The following is an 18,704-nucleotide window of genomic DNA, read 5'->3' on the forward strand; positions in this document are numbered from 1 at the left end:
TTTACCAACTTGCAATTTACTTATGAAACCATTCAGTAACTTTGGAATACTTAATCCACGATATGAAAGAGATTACAGGATAAGCGAATAAATTGTAGATTATTAAAACATTTATTTTAAATCAACTGAAGCTCAAACTGAATTCTTGTAATGTCACAGAGTTAAAACGTACACTGGAAAGAAAGCTTCAGAAACTGACTTGATAAAAACACATTTACATAATGCCACTGATTACATATCTGCCTCTCTATGCAAATCATGTACCAATCATTTCAGCAGGGCATGCCCTGTATGAGCCCTATGAATGGCCTTAATTTGATCTCTCAAAGCTTAGGTGTAACTGTACTGGGTGGTGGCTGTGTTCCATTTAACTACTTCAGTTTAAGGCCTCTGGTATTGCTCATGCTGGCACAGTGACATAAGTTACTGGGGCATGTGGATAAAGCAGGTGCATTGTTTATGTAATCCATAACACCTGTGCTGTAACAGGTCAAAACGCCTGCATGAAAGGCCTTTAGAGCTTGATTGAACTGCCTCACATTTTGAGGTTTCAGTTTTAAATGTTCACCACTTGGTGGAGCCATTTGTCTCTGTCTGGTTTATTAGACCTCTCTAAATGTGCTTTAACTCTTAAATGCTGAATAATCACTGTTGAAGTTTAAGATTGTAATTACATCATGTTGTTTTCTTTCCTGTTTGTGTTTTTGTGATAGTTCATGTGCTCTGTCCGCTTTGTATCCCTTCTGTACACAGGGAGCTCCTGGTCAGTTCTTTGCCTGAAAAGGCAGTGGATGTAGACACTTTTTTTTTTTTTTTGCCCTTGTTAACCCTTTGCTTTCCACACATAAGTTTTGTCTGCAGCTCTCTCCAGATGATGTGAAAATAAAGTCTGGCTGAGGGAATGCTCCATAAAAGTTTCATATGACATCATCCCCAAGATTCAGTGACAAGAGGAGGAGAGATTCTGGCCGAGGGTGACAGAGACCTCTCCCTCCTTGTCCTCTTTCCCATCTTGGGAGGTTCATGTAAGCAACCTCCACTCGCTCTCCAAACATGCATCCCTCTGGAGCGCTGTGGTGTGAGGTGTGAGCTCTCACAGCTCTCCAGACGAGTGGAAAGGGGATCCAGGAGAGTGGAAGACGATCTTAACTTCTGTAAAGGCTGTTCTCTTCCAATAAACAGGTGACCCGTTTGCATCCTCTTAACAGGTGAGTGGCACCACACCTCAACAGCCTCTACACCAAAGTCCATGTATATTTTTCAGATTTTTTTATCCACACTCTTCCAACCCTCTGCCCTCAGGCTTAATGCGACTCCTTTTTTTCCCTCTGTGTAGAGCACATAGTTTTACACTGTTATCAGATTCTTCTAGTAATGGTCTTGTTCCACTACATTACTATATTTGTACGTGTTTTTCCCCTCCTGTGCTGAGCGGTACTTCAGTAAGAAAAACAGATCTGTGCACTGCAGCTTAAATACTGTCACAGCTGTTTATACTTGAGTTACTGCAATGTAATTTTAAGCACTGTTTATGATACTTGCACATTGTTCTGTTTAAATGATGATAAATAAATAGTCTGTTTAGTCTTGGGGAATAATTTATCATCTTTAAGTGTTTTAGATGATAAAGCTGTGATCATTTAGGTCAAGACGTTGCATTTAAACACAAGGAAGATCAAAAGAGAAGATGATTCAGGTGTCTCAAAATACCAAGTGTTTGTCAGGATGTTATTTTGTGTTTCTTTCAGTTAGTTTTCCCATAAAATGATCAGTATATGTATTTGCATGCAGTATATGCTTACAGTGCTTTGTTTTTCAGATATCACATTTCCTCCCCAGACATGGAGTCCAAAAAAGATGGTGGATCAGCATCGGTAACAAGTGAAGAACTGGCAGCTATTGAGGATGAAGATGTTCTCAACAAGATGGTAAACCAGTGATTTGTGACTTAAACCGTCATTTAGTTACTTAGTTAGGTAACCTGGCACAAGGTTATGTTCTGCATTACACCTGATTTATTAAGCACTGAGATCTATTTATCTTACCTGTTAAAGAGACTATTTTTCATTGTTATAGCTGGACAATGCCGCAGATTTTGAAGAGAGGCGAATGATTCGTACCGCATTGAGGGACCTAATGAAGAAAAAGAGAGGTGAAATCTGATACTTACCCCTTTGAGTATGAACCATAACATGCCATATTAAAACCTCTATTATTTTTCTGATATCAGAGATTTTCATCATCTCTTTATTTAGATAAACGGGAGCAGGAGAGAGGGTCCAGGCAGCAGGACTTGAGGCAGCAGGGTCTGAGCAAAGGAGGGACGACAGGCGGAGCTGTTAGTGTAGGCAGAGCGTCCATGCACCAGCAGCCACCAACGAACAGTAAGTGTATCAAGATCGCATCTGAATAACTGTGTTATGTTCATGATTTATTACAAAGATGCATTTTAATTTCTCTGCATTTTTAGAGGCGTCAAGCCAGCCTTCTCCATCAGCCTCCACGCCTTCAAACAGGACAGCAGGCGGGTGAGTCAACTGTTTGTTCATTTTGCATTTTATTGTTGGATAACTATACAAAACAGAACGGACAGGTTGAGCCTTCATACAATCCCAGACATGCTTGCACACTTCTCTTCCTGAAACAGCCACTGTTAGGATTTGTAATGGCCATGATTGTAAGGTAATTCCTGATCAACAACAATCGTTTTGAATCAGATGAGACTTTTTTTTAATTGACGGAGTGTGGTTATAAGCACATCACGTAGGTGCAGGTCAATTAGGAAATAGTATCAGGGAAGAGAAAAGCTCCCACACGTACTCAGCGCACTTTCAGTATCGTTTTCTTGTTTCTTTTCGTTCATTTTTGTGTCTTTGTGTCATTTTCCCCCCACAGTCAGGCCAGTCCCTCCTCTGCTGCCTCAGCCCAGAAATGTCCTCCTGCTGCAGCACCCAACGCTAAGAATGTCAAACAGATGCTTCTTGACTGGTGCAGGGCCAAAACAGAGCCTTATGAGGTAAATATGCCCTGACTCTGTTTGCCTGTGAATTATTGCCCTGTGGTGCTATACATAGCTCTGCCTCTTATGTCTCATTATCAGCAGCCATTTCTCTTAACTGGTCCCCCTCTGTTGTGAAACAGGGGGTGAACATCCAGAACTTCTCCTCAAGTTGGAGAGACGGCATAGCCTTCTGCGCCCTAGTGCACCGGTTCTTTCCTGATGCATTTGAGTACTCCATCCTCAACCCCAACAAGCCCAGGGAAAACTTTTTGCTGGCTTTCAGTACTGCAGAGTGAGCTCCCATTCTTTATATAAAGAAGTAGATGTGTCTTTTCAGAGCAAGCTCTGGGGTTGCATTGCAGATAAGGACAAAGTGACTCTACAATCCTGTGTCATTGTTTATCTCAAGCCATTTGTCAGTGACACTCGCTCTCTGTCTGCAGGAGGCTGGCTGGCTGCCCCCCTCTGCTGGACGCTGATGACTTAGTCCGGATGAAAGAGCCCGACTGGAAGTGTGTGTACACGTACATCCAGGAGTTCTACCGCTCCCTGGTGGAGAAAGGCCTGGTCAAAACCAAAAAAAGAGCATAGACTCTCTGAGAAGTCAGACAGCTTCTCTGATGGCTGTGACTTCGGTTGTTCAGTATTTAACCACAAGAAGCATGAGATGAAGAAAAAACATAATACTATACACTTTTTTCAGCTACAGTGTTTGATGTGTCTGGTTGCTGCATCATGTGATTGTAAATGCACAGCACCTAATGTGCAGTATCTGTGTTAGCAGGGACTCATGGGTGTCCATGTGCTCTCTGCGGACAGCTGGTGCTTAGGATCAGTACATTCCTCTGAGATTACACATCTGCATTAATCCCAGTCAGAGCCATAGAGAAGCTGGGAACGCTTTTTATGATGCTGCTGTTCAAGGCCTGAGTGTGTGAGTATTAAAGACACAGTTAATAAACACCCATTCCATTATACATGCTGTTGTTACCTAACTATGACAAGTAGTCAAACCAATTTGTCCAAAGAATTATTCCTGCTTATATAAGGGACTTTACTTTGAAGTTTCCAACAACAACTTTGCTATAAATGGATCAGATCTCTGTAGTGTGAAGGTTTGGCGTACACAGTCAAAGCGCCACTGATTTTACACATGACGTTCAGTATGCTGGTTATAAAATGTACTATGCTTAGCCTGTATGATGTCACATGCAATGCTGATAATGTCTATGCTGCCATATAAACTATCTATCTAACCACTGAGTGTAAATAGCTTGTGTTACTGACAGGGGGCGTAAATCATCAGGATAACACAAGATAAGACGTCCTCTTTATTGATTTGGATTGACCTGGTACAACAGCCTAAAGAGACACGGAAAACAAAAGAGTGAATGAGGAGATAGTAAATACAAACCCTTAAAGTGAGACAATAACAACAAAAGATATATCAAAAGCAAAAACAATATTTAAAATAATAGCAAGGAATAAAGATGTACTACTGCTATTAACATACTAGTACTACTTCCACAAAAAAATAAAAATAAAATACAATGTTTTATTTCAATAGTTAATCGTGATTAATCACAATGTTTTTATCACAGGTTTAAAATTCCAACATTTTGTATTTTAAAACAGCTTTATAGTCTATAACAATTTTAAGCAAATCTAACAAATCTTATTTGGGAATCAAATGAAAGCAATGAAATGTACATTATGATCTTGACTGAGTTTTATTATTCAAATAAATGGTGCAATGCTTCACCAGATTGTCCTGAAACCATAACTTACAGGTAGGAGATGGTTATGAAGTGCTTATTCTGTAAGTTAATGCGCTAATTTGTATTATTTTAAAGGATAACACTGTTACACATTAAGAAATATACAGGAGTGCATGTGCACAGTAACGATACTGTAAGAAAAATAACAGGTACAATGCTTCAGGGATGATCTAAGAATAATCTTGGAGTAGGGATTCAAATTTGAGATCAATCTGGACACATTTTGAAAATGAAGTAAAGGTAATTAAATTCATTACATATTTGACAAATTCCTTCAAACTTGTGAAATCTAAACTATCTGAAAGTCGGGATTTAAATGCTGCATCGGTTGTCAGGGTTTTTTTGTATTCCAGTCCTGACCAGCTGGAGCTACAACTAATTATTGGGTTGTTTTTTTTGCAGTGTTAAAATTTGATTAACAGCACGCTGATCAGTGCCCTCGCCGTGACGCACCAATGTCAGATGAATGCGTCACTGTCAGGGAAGATGCTCAATCATTTCTGCGCGATTTTTTGTTTTGACTCTCCTGCTAAACCCGCCCCTCAGGTGACCATGTGTTTTACCCAGAGTGCACAGAGGGAGAGAGAGGGAGAGAGGGAGAGAGAGAGAGAGAGAGAGAGAGAGAGAGAGAGAGAGAGAGAGAGAGAGAGAGAGGTGCACAGAGAGTGCGCGTGATGGGTGTGTGTACAGCCGGTGTGCAGGAGATGCAGCCAGGATGCTGACAGCAAAGCGCACAGCTGCTCCGGCAAACCGCTCTGCTATATAGATGGGCATACGCAAGGGAGGAGGTAAAATCAGCTGGGTTAAGATCAACATGCACGAGTCCGGACACATCACGCGTGACTACCTCCTGTCCTGACAGCCCTGCAGACAGAGAGCGGTTTACACCGTGACGGAGACGTTCGCTGTCCCTGGTACCGACGGCTCTCATCCGACCTGCAGGCTGGCTGCTCCTGGGTCGCTCTAAACCCGGACCGTGAAATCCATCATCGATTATATGTGAGGAAAGCAGTCTCGTTGATTGACGTGCGAGACATAAAGAGACTGATGCTCTGCCTCTTTTGTAATTTATGAGATCACCTTTACGGTTCACCTTGGACATAAAAAAGCGCACTAAAGGTAAGACGAATGTTTCCAAGAGGTCTGAAAGACAACGTGCAGTAGCTTATTCATTCTAATATTTGCAGGTTATTTTTTGCTTTTTGGTGTTATATATGAGCTCAGGCTTGGACCTTTGGAGATGAGGGAGATGTCATTCAGACTTGCAGGCTGGACTGTGAAATCTCAAAAAAAAGAAAAGAAAAGAGAGGGCCCACTTTTTCAGTCATTTAAGCTCTGAAAGTTGCCTTTTCACGTCTGGGGTGAATTTAATACACTTGTGTGACACCATCACTCAGGGGCTTTGTTTTGCAGCTTACTACTGTGACCACATGAAAGAGATCCTAATGAGCATTTCATGAATGATTTAATGAGGTGTATAATTTCTGTGTGGGAGGGCACATAAACAAAATGGAGGGAGGGCCTCTTCTTCCGTGTGACCTACAGTAAGATATCTGTTGACATTGTCTGATGTGTTCCATCATCTGCTGCTCTGTCCCACATCATACAGCCCCCCTCACCAGTTTCTCAAGAAGGAGCACAAGCTATAGTCAACTGGTGAGAGTAAAGTGCCTTATACTGTGATACTATCCAATAATGAACGCCAAATGTATTCTCTTTCTCATTGTAAGAGGGTCAGGGGCTAATTAACGTTGCTAGGCAACAAGGCTATGATCCAGGATGGGAGGTCCAAAGTTAGTTCCTCAGCACACTGCTGAAAAAAAACCCCATGAGCAGTACTTAAATAAAAATGTAATGTTCTTGTACTCAAGTTGTTCCATTTAATATTGCTTCAAACGTAAAATGAAACTTTGCAGGCAGATATTCTGATATTTATCTGAATTGTTTATTTATTAGATACAGGGCAGATTCATATCGATGAATAGGCTAAATGATGTCATAAATAAGCAGCAAATTCACATTTCATGGACTAAATGATAAGGTAGTGTTAGTAAAGTGAAATTAGCTCCAATAAAACTAGCTGCAGCATCAACACAAGAGTGCATCAGTACTCCTGTGATACAACATGATCTTTGACCTTATGTAAAATATGCACTTCTTATCATTATAAAAGTATGAACTCTTACTTGAGAAAAATTGTCAATTTCAGACTTGAACTTCCCAACAGTTAACGCTGTTGTATTGTTACTTTTACTGAAGTAAAGAAGTCTTCTGTCATATCTGCTTACTCTTGATAACATCAGTGATGACTGGAGCTGGGTCGTTCACCAGAGGTAAAAAACATAGCTAAAAAAATTAAGTGACAGCAACCTCAAGACAAGATGAAGAGCAAAAAGAGCAAAAGCTACCATGTCATTGTATTCACCCTACAGGCTGCTCTGCAGTGGAAAATGTTGTCTGTGTTATAATCACCGTTGTTCTTGCTGTTGTAGGTTGATCGACACAATGCAGCCGAGACAAATCAGCGCTGACCCCTGTGGGCCCAAATTGCAACCAGGCCCTTGCGTAGTGATTGGACCTAGTCCGGCTTTACCTCCACAGCTCGCAATCTGCCCACCTGAGGTCCTCAAGAAACCACCTGCATTGAGCCCCACACAGGCATCAATTTTACCTGTAAATGTGACAGATCACATGCAGTCACGGCAGTCAAAGTCTGGGTCCACACCAGTGCCGCTGACAAGCATTAGTCGACCTAGACCAACCGCTCTTGGAACAAAACCTGCTCCAAAGATGCCAAGAATCTCTGCGGACCCCTCCAAGGATATTGATTTGATCCCAGTGTGTATCCCAGTGCCTCAGAGTGCTAACATCTTGATGCATTCCCCGACAGAGTCTACTTTATCTGTTCACAGTCCTCAGAGTCCCCACAGCCCACAGTCTTACCTGAGTCCCAACACAACCCTGACCCCAAACCTTAGCCCAAAACCCAGTCTCACTTCTCAGCCACAGAAGATCACCTCACCTGGGAGCTCCACACAGAGCCAAGTGCAGTCTGAAAAGCAAGGAGGAGAGAACAATGACTTCAGGTGAGATGAACTATCACACCTTTATTTAACATTTTGTACCACTTAGCCTGTCATACTCCCTTCAGAGTTTGAAATGACTATGTTTCCACTGCACTGAGTGTTAATTCCAGTTACATCCAAAAACAGCTGCAGAAGCAGACCTGCAGTCTGCAGTTGCAGGACATGTGATGTGTGCCAGATCACGTCACATGAATCAAAGATGCAACTTTTACTAAGAGCTTTCTGAATCAGACAAAGCATCACAGGCAGCTTTTCTTTGGAGAATTCTCATTTAACCAGCTGCTGTAACTTATTTTTTTTAAACAGGGCTTCAGGTAGGAGCCACTTCTTCCAGACTCAAAGATACATTTCTCATTATATACTGTGTAATTCTAAGATCTAACTCGAACTGACCACTGATCTGGATTTGAAAGTTTTAGCTAAAGACACAATAAAACACATCCATTCAATTTATTTTGGTTCAAGAATCCTTTACCAAAATTTATTCTTCAGTCACACCAATTTTATTTTCTTATTATTTCTTTCTGTTTATCATCATTTTAGTACCCCAAGGTATTAACTCCTTAAGCAGTTAGGGCACCAGAAATACTTAAAATCAATTGAAAATTGTGTCTTTTCTGACATAACATTTGGCTGTTTCAGCTCCTGTAAGATTGACTTAATTGGTTTAAGATTGAAATCAAGTTTCATGAATCTTGATGAACTTCCAAATAAATGTAAAGTACTTGTGTATTAATGAAAAGGAAACACACTCACTAAAGACAACCATGTCATTATGCCCTCACCCCAACATTTATGCTCAGCCGTTAAGTTACATAACCAACCATGTGACCCCTAATGCCCTCCACAAAATAGATGGGGATAGGTGGGTGGCCAGTACATCCCAGGGCTATCATTTGGCATGTGTTTTTACCGGTATTTTGTGCATTCAGGCCCACAACCTGCAAAAAAAAGGGCCTTATTTGGGCCAGAGTTGACCACCACCAGGGTGAGGCTGTATGCACAACCAACCCCTACTCTCCAAACCCAAATAAGAGATGACAGTAGAGAAAAGAGAGAAATCCCAAAAAAGGGGGTGGGGGGACTGTAGCAAGATTTTGGGGGAAAAGAGACAAGGAAGGCGGAACCAGAACCAGGAAAAAAAAATTACAGGAAAAAATCAGAGGTCAAAAGATTAAGAGGTACTGCATTGTCCACAGGAGGTGCCTAAGTCCACTCAAACTGAAAGCTCCTCACTGAACAGCAAACTCTCAGAACTTCATCATTTAAGCATCCTTGAGTTCACCAACAGGGACATTTTCCAAAACAGTAACATGACATGTGATGGTATTACATGGTCATATAAAGGCCATTTCTTACTGGGTATTTTAAATTAAAGGTTTAACATTGTAGATCAGGGATATGCTCATTTAGTCAACTAAATGATCAAGCATTGTCAACCTTGCTGATAGGCACCAGAATTACTAGTCTGGTTAAACTAATTAAATATCACTTTTATTATTCATATTTTAGCCCAAAACCTGGGTCTTGTGTTCAAGCTGTAGCGCAGCCATCTGCCAGCAGCCAGGCTGTACCACTAGTTGATGCCTATTACCATAATGCAATAATGCTCTTCTTCCCGGGTGTAAACAACCACAGATGTCAGATGGTTTCTCACTGTGCGTTTTGTCTGTGTTTTGATCTTAACATGGAGTCAGAAGTTAAGTAGGCTGTGTCTGGTTAAACTGGCATGTAGCCACTTGCCATGTCACCAGCACAGGCATGTAGACGTTATCCTGCAAGGTCGGACCGCAGGAGGGTGGTGCTAGCTCTGCTAATGTTAGTAACACCAGGCAAACTTATTTGACATTGTTTACCTGCAGCTGTGCTCAGTTTTGACAGTTTCATATCTTTAGGCTAGTCAGTTAGTTGAAGTTTAAAATTCAGTTTGAATAATAAGGATATTAGCTTGTTTGAAACATCCTATCATAAATTACACCTTTGGCCTCACGACAAATCTAGCTGTAAGTGCTTTTATGTATAGGCAATGATCATTCATACATTGAGTCATTATGATATTTGTAACTTTTGGAAGAATCATTATTTTTAAAAAAAAAGAAAAAGATTCTTAATGTTTTTTTGTTTAAGCAAAGTAAATATGATATTTTAAAGCTTCTCTGTGTGTTCTACAATAATAACTTGAATCTGAAAACATTTGAAGATGTCAACTTACATTTTGGAAAACTGTAAAAGCCATTTTTTTTTACAATGTCTCAACATTTTATTGACAGACTGACAAATCAATTTGAAGCACAAGCATAAAAAGACTTTTAGTTGTTATCGAGCTGCTGCTGTTGTCTCTGTTATGAAACTGTTATTCTGGTGGTTTAGTTTTAAAGGACAGTTTGCCTCATCTTTTCCTCGCCTCTGGCAGTCACACACACAGACACACATACACACAGACACACACACACACAGACACAGACACAGACACACACACACACACACACACACACACACACACACACACACACACACACACACACACACCTTAGTCATCGTGGAGGTACAAAGAGGTGCTTAATTGTGCTTATCTTTTCTTCTATATACAGCAGCACTGATGAAAGCTGTTTCCCCCGAGGATTACAGCACAGATTATGTCCTCTTCCACCCTACAGTATACACAGTATATATAAAGCTTTCATCTAATGCAGCATTTCCACTTCTTCTATCCTCTCAAAGGGTGTACATCGTCACATGGAACGTGGGATCAGCTGTCCCTCCTGATGACATCACTGCTCTGTTCGGACCAAATGTTTCAGATGGAAGCGTTGACATGTTTATCATCGGGTAAGCAACTATTTCTCCCAGGCTCAGCAGTGCCAGAGGGAGACAGCCGTGAGTGCCCACTCAGTCATCTGTGATTGTTTTGATCTGTCTGCCTCTGTTACCCATCACTGTCCTTTCTATCAGAGCTTCATGCTCGCTTGTTAATGACATTTCTCTGTTCACGCACAGACTCCAAGAAGTCAACTCCATGATAAACAAGCGGCTGAAGGATGTGCTTTTTTCTGACCAGTGGAGTGATCTTTGCATGGACACACTCAGTCCTTTTGGATACGTTTTGGTCAGTAAATTTGAAGGTGCTCCTCTCCTCATGCTCCAATTAAGTCTAGTTTAGCTTGTTGATCATGCATTTTTAATCTGTCCCTTCTGTTTAGGTGGCATCCCAGCGCATGCAGGGAGTGCTGCTGCTGGTTTTCTCCAAATTCTGCCATCTTCCATTCCTCCGAGGTGTGCAGACACAGAGCACACGCACAGGACTTGGGGGATATTGGGTACGTGCTACGCATTGAAAAGCACTACTCTGAATTCAGCTCTGAGATTTATCACGTCACAAATTTTGTGGTTGGTTTGTGTCAGTGGGATGGGGGAGTTGGAATGTGGTGTGTGTATGTGGGTGCATATGTCAGTGTGTGACCTTCCTGTGCGTGTTGATGTCAGCATCACCCCTGGCTGCTGCTGGTGCAGTCTCCTTCTCTCTGAGGTCAGTGCAGCAGCAGGCTGTCTGGCTTTCTGGTTCTGTGACTCAGGGGCAAAAAAAATCCACCCTAACTCTGTCCCCAAACACAGATAATGTTGATGAATGATGCTCCTTTTTAAAATTTTATTTTAATTAAAGCATTTCTCTCTGTGACCTCTCTTTTGTATATTTTTCTCATACCAAGGGGAACAAGGGTGGCGTCAGTGCGAGGATGACGATTTTTGGCCACCCGGTGTGCTTTCTCAACTGTCACCTGCCGGCTCACATGAGGAACCTGGAGCAGCGGATGGAGGACTTTGAAAGCATCCTGCAGCAGCAGCAGTTTGAAGGAGGGACAGCCACGGGTGTACTGGACCATGAGTAGGTGTCATCACCTAAACATAAGAGTTTGATTTAAGGGCTGAAGATGACCACCCATGAATTCATAGCACATCCATATGAAATGTCTAAATATCTCACACTCATGCATAAAACATTCAGTTTTTATTTTCACCAGTATTTCAGGTGTTACCTTACTTTTGCGCTGCACATCGTTCATTTAAAAATGTTTGGCAGGATCAATTTTAAAGCCTTATTATTTAATCTTTAATATATCTTTATGTATGAATTTAATGACTCACTTTTCTTTTAATTTATTTTAATTTATTTTACCTCATTGCCACTGTTTCAAAATTTAAAGGCAATTCACATTTACAAAAGAGAACAGCTTCACCTTGAGGTGGGGCCCCGTCCAACGCACAGAATGACATTAGCGACGCAGTCCCACACAGGGTGGAACATGCACGCATCAGCCATACATTGCCACTACAAATCATCCTCTTTACATAGAAACATGTATACATAAGTAAACCTACTATATGCATGTACTAAATAATAAGACATACCTACTAGGGGTGCAACAATACATGTATCTGTATTGAACCGTTTGATACAGTGGTCACAGTTTGGTACGCCCTATGAACTGAACAATACGCAATTTTATATTTATTTTATAAACTTCTGACGAGGCGCTCTGTGCTGAAAGTTTAGTGGATCTGCGCTTGACTAGTCCAGGCTACATTGTCGAGCGCAGGTCCACTGAACTGCGCATGCCTCCCATATTCATTCAGTCCAAGCTGGTCACGTTTGTTTTAACCGTGCTTCATCTGGAAATATATATTTCGCCATACGACGGTCTGCTGGGTTCATATGTTCCTGCATAAGAGGGAAGCACGAGTGTCCTCTTTGGTTGCAGAGCAGAGTTGTTCTGTGGTCCTGTAGTGGTGCTAGACTGGGTGATGTGGTTTTAAAGTGTGTATATGCATTACTTGTGGTCTTATACTGCACGCTGTGTAAAGGCTGATTTATACTTCTGCGTCTCCCCTACACAGCAGGGGCTGACGCAGACATGAGCCCCACATACTTGTGCGTCGATGTGTCCGTGTCACGCAGCTATTCTCTTCCGAAACGCCTGAGGGCAGTGTGGTCTCTCTGATAGCCGGCCGCCTGCTTCCGGCCCCGCTACGATCTCTGTTTACTTTTCCACAGAGATTCAGAGCGTGTTATGTTAATCTACAGCTGATACATGTTGCTGTTTATTATACAGACATGAATACATGAAGAATAGAGAGGAGGAGATGAAATACACGGTCGATGTGCGGCCAATGTCCGGGATCCCGGAAGTGTTGTAAATGCGGGAAAGACAAAGCCGCCGAGCGGACCAATCACAGAGCTTGCGGTCCGCGTCGGCTCTACGGGGAGTTACATTTTGGAGGAGGTGCACGTCAGCTACGTGCGTAGGCCTCGGCGTAGGTACGGGAGCTACGTGGACCCCCGGCGTCGGGTACGCCATTGATTCAACGCAGAAGTATAAATCAGCCTTAAGACTTCAGCCTGATACCGGACAGTGTTTTCCCTGCCATTATATCGGGGGGGCACGCGCCGGGTCCCATCCCCCCTTGGAAGTCAAAGCAGATGGGATTTAAGGTTCCCCTCTCTCATAGATCAGGTCTATACCTTGTTCTTTTATTTAACAGACTAAACAGCCGTATGTTATTTATCTTATTTACATGACGGGATGTCATTTCTGTCTCTACTTGGTCGCGCTCACAATTCTCCTCTGCTCTCTGTATGGCGCAAGGCAGACGCGCACGCAGACAGACACACAGACACACATACACAATTACACACACACTCACACACACACACACACACACACACACACACACACACACACACACATGCAATCCCCCCATGTACAGCAGAACATGTGTCAGGTATAGCTGCCCCTGATACATTTAATTTAATTGAATTTAAAAGCTGTGCTTTTGAGCTGAAATAAATGTTGGTAATTTCAATAAACTACAAGTAAAAAAAGGCATGGAAATGTCTCTTTTTCTGTATCGAAAAAGTATCGAACCGTTTCAAAAACGTATCAAACAAAACTGACATGAATTTTGAGTATCGTTGTACCCCTAATACCTACACACATGGATCCCTGTCTTAACATGCACTGACGTAAATGACTACACAGCTTTTATTTTTCTAATGAAAATGACCTGACTACATTCTGTCTTTCCCCAGTGTTGTGTTCTGGTTTGGTGATCTAAATTTCCGTATCGAAGACTACGACATTCATGTGGTGAAATGTGCCATCGATAGCAATAAGCTCCCTCTTCTGTTGGAGCGAGATCAGGTGAGGCGCCTTTTATTAGTGGGGTAGAATTTTCTGGAAGGTTTCCCACCACCTGTGTATCTTTTGACTACCAACTCCAAGCAGCAGAGGGCACTGTAACACAGCTTCACCTCCTGCCAGGATGATGAAACTACATCCAGGCATAAGCAATTTTAGAATGAACACATTTTGACCCTACTTTGCTTTAAAGAGTGACATAAATTCTGACATCTCTACTACGCAAGCCCTTAGACCATAAGTCTGAACCAGGAGGGTTAAGATTTTCTTTTTAAGTTATATTTTTGGGCTTTTTCGCCTTTATTAACAGGACAGCTGGTGAGAGACAGGAAATGTGAGGAGTAGAGAGTGGGGGAAGACATGCAGCAAATAGTCGACCGGCCGGGAGTCAATCTGGTGACCTCTGCGACGAGTACAATAGCCTTGATACATGGGGCGCTTAGACTGCTAGGCCACCAGCGCCCCAGCAAAGATTTTCTTTCAAATGAATGCATAGTGTGGGAATTATAAGGAGGGCTTTCCCTTTGTATGTATAAGAGTAATTTTTAACAACTTGTACACACATTGATATACAAAGTAAAATGAGATAATTCTTAAGACGTATTTATAAAGCATACTAAAGATGAGACTTCTCTACTGTTTTCTCATCATAACTTTTCATAAAATGCTTTAAAGATATGTTCTCTCTGAACATATTTTCAAGTTTTCCTTGTGTTTTTAGGTTCCCCAGCTTTGTATAACATGTAGGTGCACTTCTTTTTAATGTTTTATGGTACTTCAAAGTGTTTCTTATTGTTTTTTTTAAACACAATTTAAATTATTGTTGTTGTTTTTATAAGAAGCTTCCAACTATTACCTTTTTATTAATGGTTATTGGATGTGTAACAGGGTTCAAATTGGGATGATTTACAATACCTGCCATAAAAGAGTGCTGTTGACTGTATGTGTGTAAAAATGTATGAAAACCATAATAATGTATATATGAATACTCTCATTCACCCTCTCTACAGCTCAACATGGCTAAAAACACAGAGTCCATCCTAGAGGGCTTTATGGAGGGACCACTCAAATTCCCACCTACCTATAAGTTTGATGTGGGCACTCATACATACGACACAAGGTTAGTCCAGTAGTCTCTGCCAAACTTAACCCCATTTTGCTCTGATGTTACTGCCTGTTCTGAGTTTTTGTCCCTTTTCCTTCATTTCTATCAGTGCTAAAAAGAGGAAACCAGCCTGGACAGATCGCATCCTCTGGCGCCTCCGTCGTACTGGTTCCCCAGTTCCTACCCACAATGCAGCACTGCAGCGGGGTTTGACCTCATGGCTTGGTGGGGCGACTAAAGTGACACATCATACGTATAGGAGTCACATGGGCTTTACCATCAGTGACCACAAGCCTGTTTCTGCTGTGTTTTCACTGCATGTGAGACATCATTTCCTCGAATCTACTTAAATGTCTCTTTTTTGAGTTGTTGCATTGTCCCCATTGTTTTATTTACCATCTGCTCTGTGTTCTAGTTCCCGTTCAAGGTAGAAGTTCCTCTGGTGGAGCTGCAGGTCAGCAAGGAATGGAGTAAAGTTTCAGATGCTACAGTCAGATTCACCGTTGCATCAACGTATCAACGCAGCTCATGGGACTGGGTTGCAATATACAAGGTAATACAACAGAGTGCAATATGGTACATTACAATACTACACCACATGATACGATAAGATACGACATGAAACGATACGATATGAGGAGATACGACATGATGAGATACGACAGGAGACAACACGATAAGATACAGTACAGTACGATAGGATGTGATACAATAGAATACAATATGACTCTATACTATACAATAGGATATGATGATACAACACAACACAATATACGAGATGATACAATATCATACATTGTGATACATTTCAACACAGTATGATACGATTTGCATAGCAGTGCTACATACAGTTAGCAGTGGTAAGACTAAATTAAAACTATATTATCGATCATCAATCCAAATGTAACTCGAGAATGACATGACAGTGTCAACCACACACAGCATATATTTCACATTACCTTTACCTCAAAAGAACAAGAATATGTCTATGTCCTGTATTCGTGTTTGATGCCATTTGTTACTTCTCCAAAGGTTGGATTCAGACATCACAAAGATTACCAGGCATATATATGGGCCAAGGGAGAGCATGCAACACAGGTGTGTCAGAGCCTTAAATTCACATTTTTATACTGGGACACAACTGAATTCAGGGTTCATTTATTCAAGTTCCTCTCTTCCCCAGGTGACATTTACAGAGGAGGATTTACCTCGAGATGATTGTGAATACATGCTGGGTTACTACAGTAACAACATGAACACCATTGTTGGCTTGTCAACACCAATTCAGGTAGGAAACGCATCTCCCTGCATCTTATCATGTATTCATGACTGCATGTGTGCATATGGGACCTACAAAGTGTGGACACCAAAACATTAGATCGACATATGGCTGTTTAATATTTTACAGTAAAATCCATGGTAATGAAACTACCTCTCTAATAACGTCCACCCTCCTGGAACATTTTTCCTGAAGTTTGTCTTTTGTGAAGTCAGCTAAGGATGTTGCGCTGACTCACACTCAATGTTCCAGTTCATCACAAAGTAATTTTATGGGGTTAAGTTCAGAGCACTCTGCAGGGCAGCTGAGTTCTTCCAGTGCTTACTCTATCTATGTTGTAAGGTACACCTATATCTGCTAGATATAAGTACTTAGAGATGAAATTACATTAATAAGATTTTAATGCAGGGTTTTGATTTGTAGTCAAATATTTCTAAAGTACACTGTTTTATTACTTTTTTTTTTTACTAAAAAAAAATGTCTGAAGAGGCGTGCCTACATACATTTGGTTTTTGGACTAAATAGTTTCTTTTTTAGCAACCTCACTCAGGCAGTAACTTCTTTTCATCCTGTTCAGATCAAGATTCCAGTCCACAGCCCCACTGCTCGCCGCTCTGACAGTTCAGACGTCAGCTCAGAGGATGACAGCACTCTAGTGCTGCTGGCTCCATGCTCCCGCAGTCCAAGCCCTAAAACCGGCAAACACCACAACCACCGCCACCGTCGCAGCCGCAGCCCTGCTGTTCCTGCTATGTCCTCCAACCCGCTTCCATCCTTGCAGGGCCTCAGCCTCCACCCTCGCTCTAAAGACGGCCAGACTCGCAGCCGCTCACCCTGCTCTGCTGCAAAGAAGGAGCGTCTAGTCTCCCCAGACACTGTGCCTACTCCCACCATCATCAGCCCGCTCAGCCCACGCAGTCCTGTGTCTCCAGGTGGTGGAGTGACTGCACCGGAGGCCCTCATTGCAGCCATCATTGGTGAACACAGACCAGCTCAGGTTAGCCCCACTGGGGTCAAACAGATAGGAAAAGCAGGGGACACAAATACTGCGTAGAATATCAATAGATAATGGGGAATTCCATTATTTTTATGCCATGGCCCTATTTTTACAGATTTTGAGATCTTAATGACAAATAGGTAATTAAATATTTTAAACTGCTCTGAAAGATTCCTTCAGCCAGCAGCCTTGAAATTGGCTTTACTGACTGCAGTTGTTTCATCTGGAGCACACACTCTAATCAAAGTACATCAACAAAAAGTGTTGTCAGTCTCAGATTGTAGTTGTATGTGTTTGACAACTTTACAAACAGCATCCATACAAAAAATGACCATTTTTGTTAAAGAGTAAGAGTTTATTTTAAACTAGAAACAGCCATCACAGTGCTCCCTTTGAACCCACCAGACTCCATTCACATTTTATTATTTTGCGATTTTAAAATGTTCTGTTTAATCAGACCTAAACACTTCAATAGCAAAAGTCACACAATCACAAAAACAAACTACGTGATCAAGGTAGCACTGGACCAGCAAGTCCTGTTTTCTGCAAGCTGTAATTACTGTTTTTGTCAATGGAGTCTGGTGGCTTGAAAGAGAGTTATGAAAAAATGTATCCTGGTCCATAAAAATGATCTTGATCTCTAACAAAAATGTCTTTCTCTGTGAGATACTTTCTATAGTTTTACCAGACACTTACAGTGAGGGAGGAACTTTCAGTTTCTATCGACATTGGCAATTAGACTTTGTTTATTCTGTTCTGTACATGTGTTTGGAGAGTTTTTCAAAGCCCCTGTGGAGAGTGAGAGCAGGCCACAGGACAAATCTTTGTTTACATTTACAGCTTCAAAAGCTTACAGTGGGTGATCCATTTGACTACATTTGACAGCAGGATGAGAGTTTTCAATCCAAAAAGAATCTTCTAAATGAATGTCAAGATCAGCAGTTACCTCTTTGCCTATATGGGGTCTAGTTTGCTTTTGGAGGTCAGAAAAAAAGTCATCAATACTAATTTTATTCTGGTTCATTATCACTTAAAATGTCCTCACAGAAGCTTTGAAATAACAATCTGAGCCTTTCAGTGGTGAGAAAGTACTTTCATTTGGCATACTTAAATTTGATGCATTCCCACAAACATTATATTTCAGTCATTACAGCCTATTTTCTTGCTGCTGGCCGATGTATTAAGTGGCAGCAATTGAAGATTTTTGTAAATACTTGTCATTGAGACGCCAAAATACGGAAATAAAAGGGTCCAAGTTTAAAAA

The 18,704-nt window shown here is 41.5% G+C and overlaps 2 protein-coding genes across 4 annotated transcripts; both read left to right on the forward strand.

Annotated features, from left to right (window-relative positions):
- The first annotated feature begins 916 nt into the window (after nt 1-916).
- Nucleotides 917-4,257, forward strand: smtna (smoothelin a). Of its 2 annotated transcripts, none has more exons than XM_034709816.1 (8): nt 917-1,208; nt 1,840-1,928; nt 2,077-2,152; nt 2,256-2,384; nt 2,471-2,528; nt 2,896-3,016; nt 3,142-3,293; nt 3,445-4,257. In XM_034709816.1, the coding sequence occupies exons 2-8, from the start codon at nt 1,842-1,844 to the stop codon at nt 3,590-3,592; spliced, it is 771 nt and encodes a 256-aa protein (XP_034565707.1). In that variant the 5' UTR covers nt 917-1,208; nt 1,840-1,841; the 3' UTR covers nt 3,593-4,257. The 2 variants fall into 2 exon arrangements, with proteins under 2 accessions (XP_034565707.1, XP_034565706.1); XM_034709815.1 differs by having other exon boundaries at nt 918-1,208; nt 1,820-1,928.
- Nucleotides 4,258-5,323: 1,066 nt separating this feature from the next.
- Nucleotides 5,324-18,704, forward strand: LOC117830706 (inositol polyphosphate 5-phosphatase K). 2 transcript variants are annotated; one of them, XM_034708947.1, is made up of 14 exons: nt 5,488-5,898; nt 6,389-6,435; nt 7,272-7,865; nt 10,587-10,694; nt 10,863-10,971; nt 11,066-11,182; nt 11,573-11,748; nt 13,951-14,062; nt 15,070-15,179; nt 15,274-15,484; nt 15,580-15,717; nt 16,197-16,262; nt 16,348-16,452; nt 17,021-18,704. In XM_034708947.1, the coding sequence occupies exons 3-14, from the start codon at nt 7,285-7,287 to the stop codon at nt 17,495-17,497; spliced, it is 2,310 nt and encodes a 769-aa protein (XP_034564838.1). In that variant the 5' UTR covers nt 5,488-5,898; nt 6,389-6,435; nt 7,272-7,284; the 3' UTR covers nt 17,498-18,704. The 2 variants fall into 2 exon arrangements, with proteins under 2 accessions (XP_034564837.1, XP_034564838.1); XM_034708946.1 differs by lacking the exon at nt 6,389-6,435 and having other exon boundaries at nt 5,324-5,898.

The sequence above is a fragment of the Notolabrus celidotus genome, chromosome 19 (assembly GCF_009762535.1).
Source record: "Notolabrus celidotus isolate fNotCel1 chromosome 19, fNotCel1.pri, whole genome shotgun sequence".
Taxonomy (NCBI): Eukaryota; Metazoa; Chordata; class Actinopteri; order Labriformes; family Labridae; genus Notolabrus; species Notolabrus celidotus.

Coding starts and splice junctions, on each gene's coding strand:
- smtna (XM_034709816.1), top strand. CDS start 1,842: ATGGAGTCCAAAAAAGATGGTGGATCAGCATCGGTAACAAGTGAAGAA. Junction 2,153..2,255: donor CCTAATGAAGAAAAAGAGAG/GTGAAATCTGAT, acceptor CTCTTTATTTAG/ATAAACGGGAGCAGGAGAGA. Junction 2,529..2,895: donor TCAAACAGGACAGCAGGCGG/GTGAGTCAACTG, acceptor TTCCCCCCACAG/TCAGGCCAGTCCCTCCTCTG.
- LOC117830706 (XM_034708946.1), top strand. CDS start 7,285: ATGCAGCCGAGACAAATCAGCGCTGACCCCTGTGGGCCCAAATTGCAA. Junction 7,866..10,586: donor GGAGAGAACAATGACTTCAG/GTGAGATGAACT, acceptor ATCCTCTCAAAG/GGTGTACATCGTCACATGGA. Junction 16,453..17,020: donor GCTTGTCAACACCAATTCAG/GTAGGAAACGCA, acceptor CATCCTGTTCAG/ATCAAGATTCCAGTCCACAG.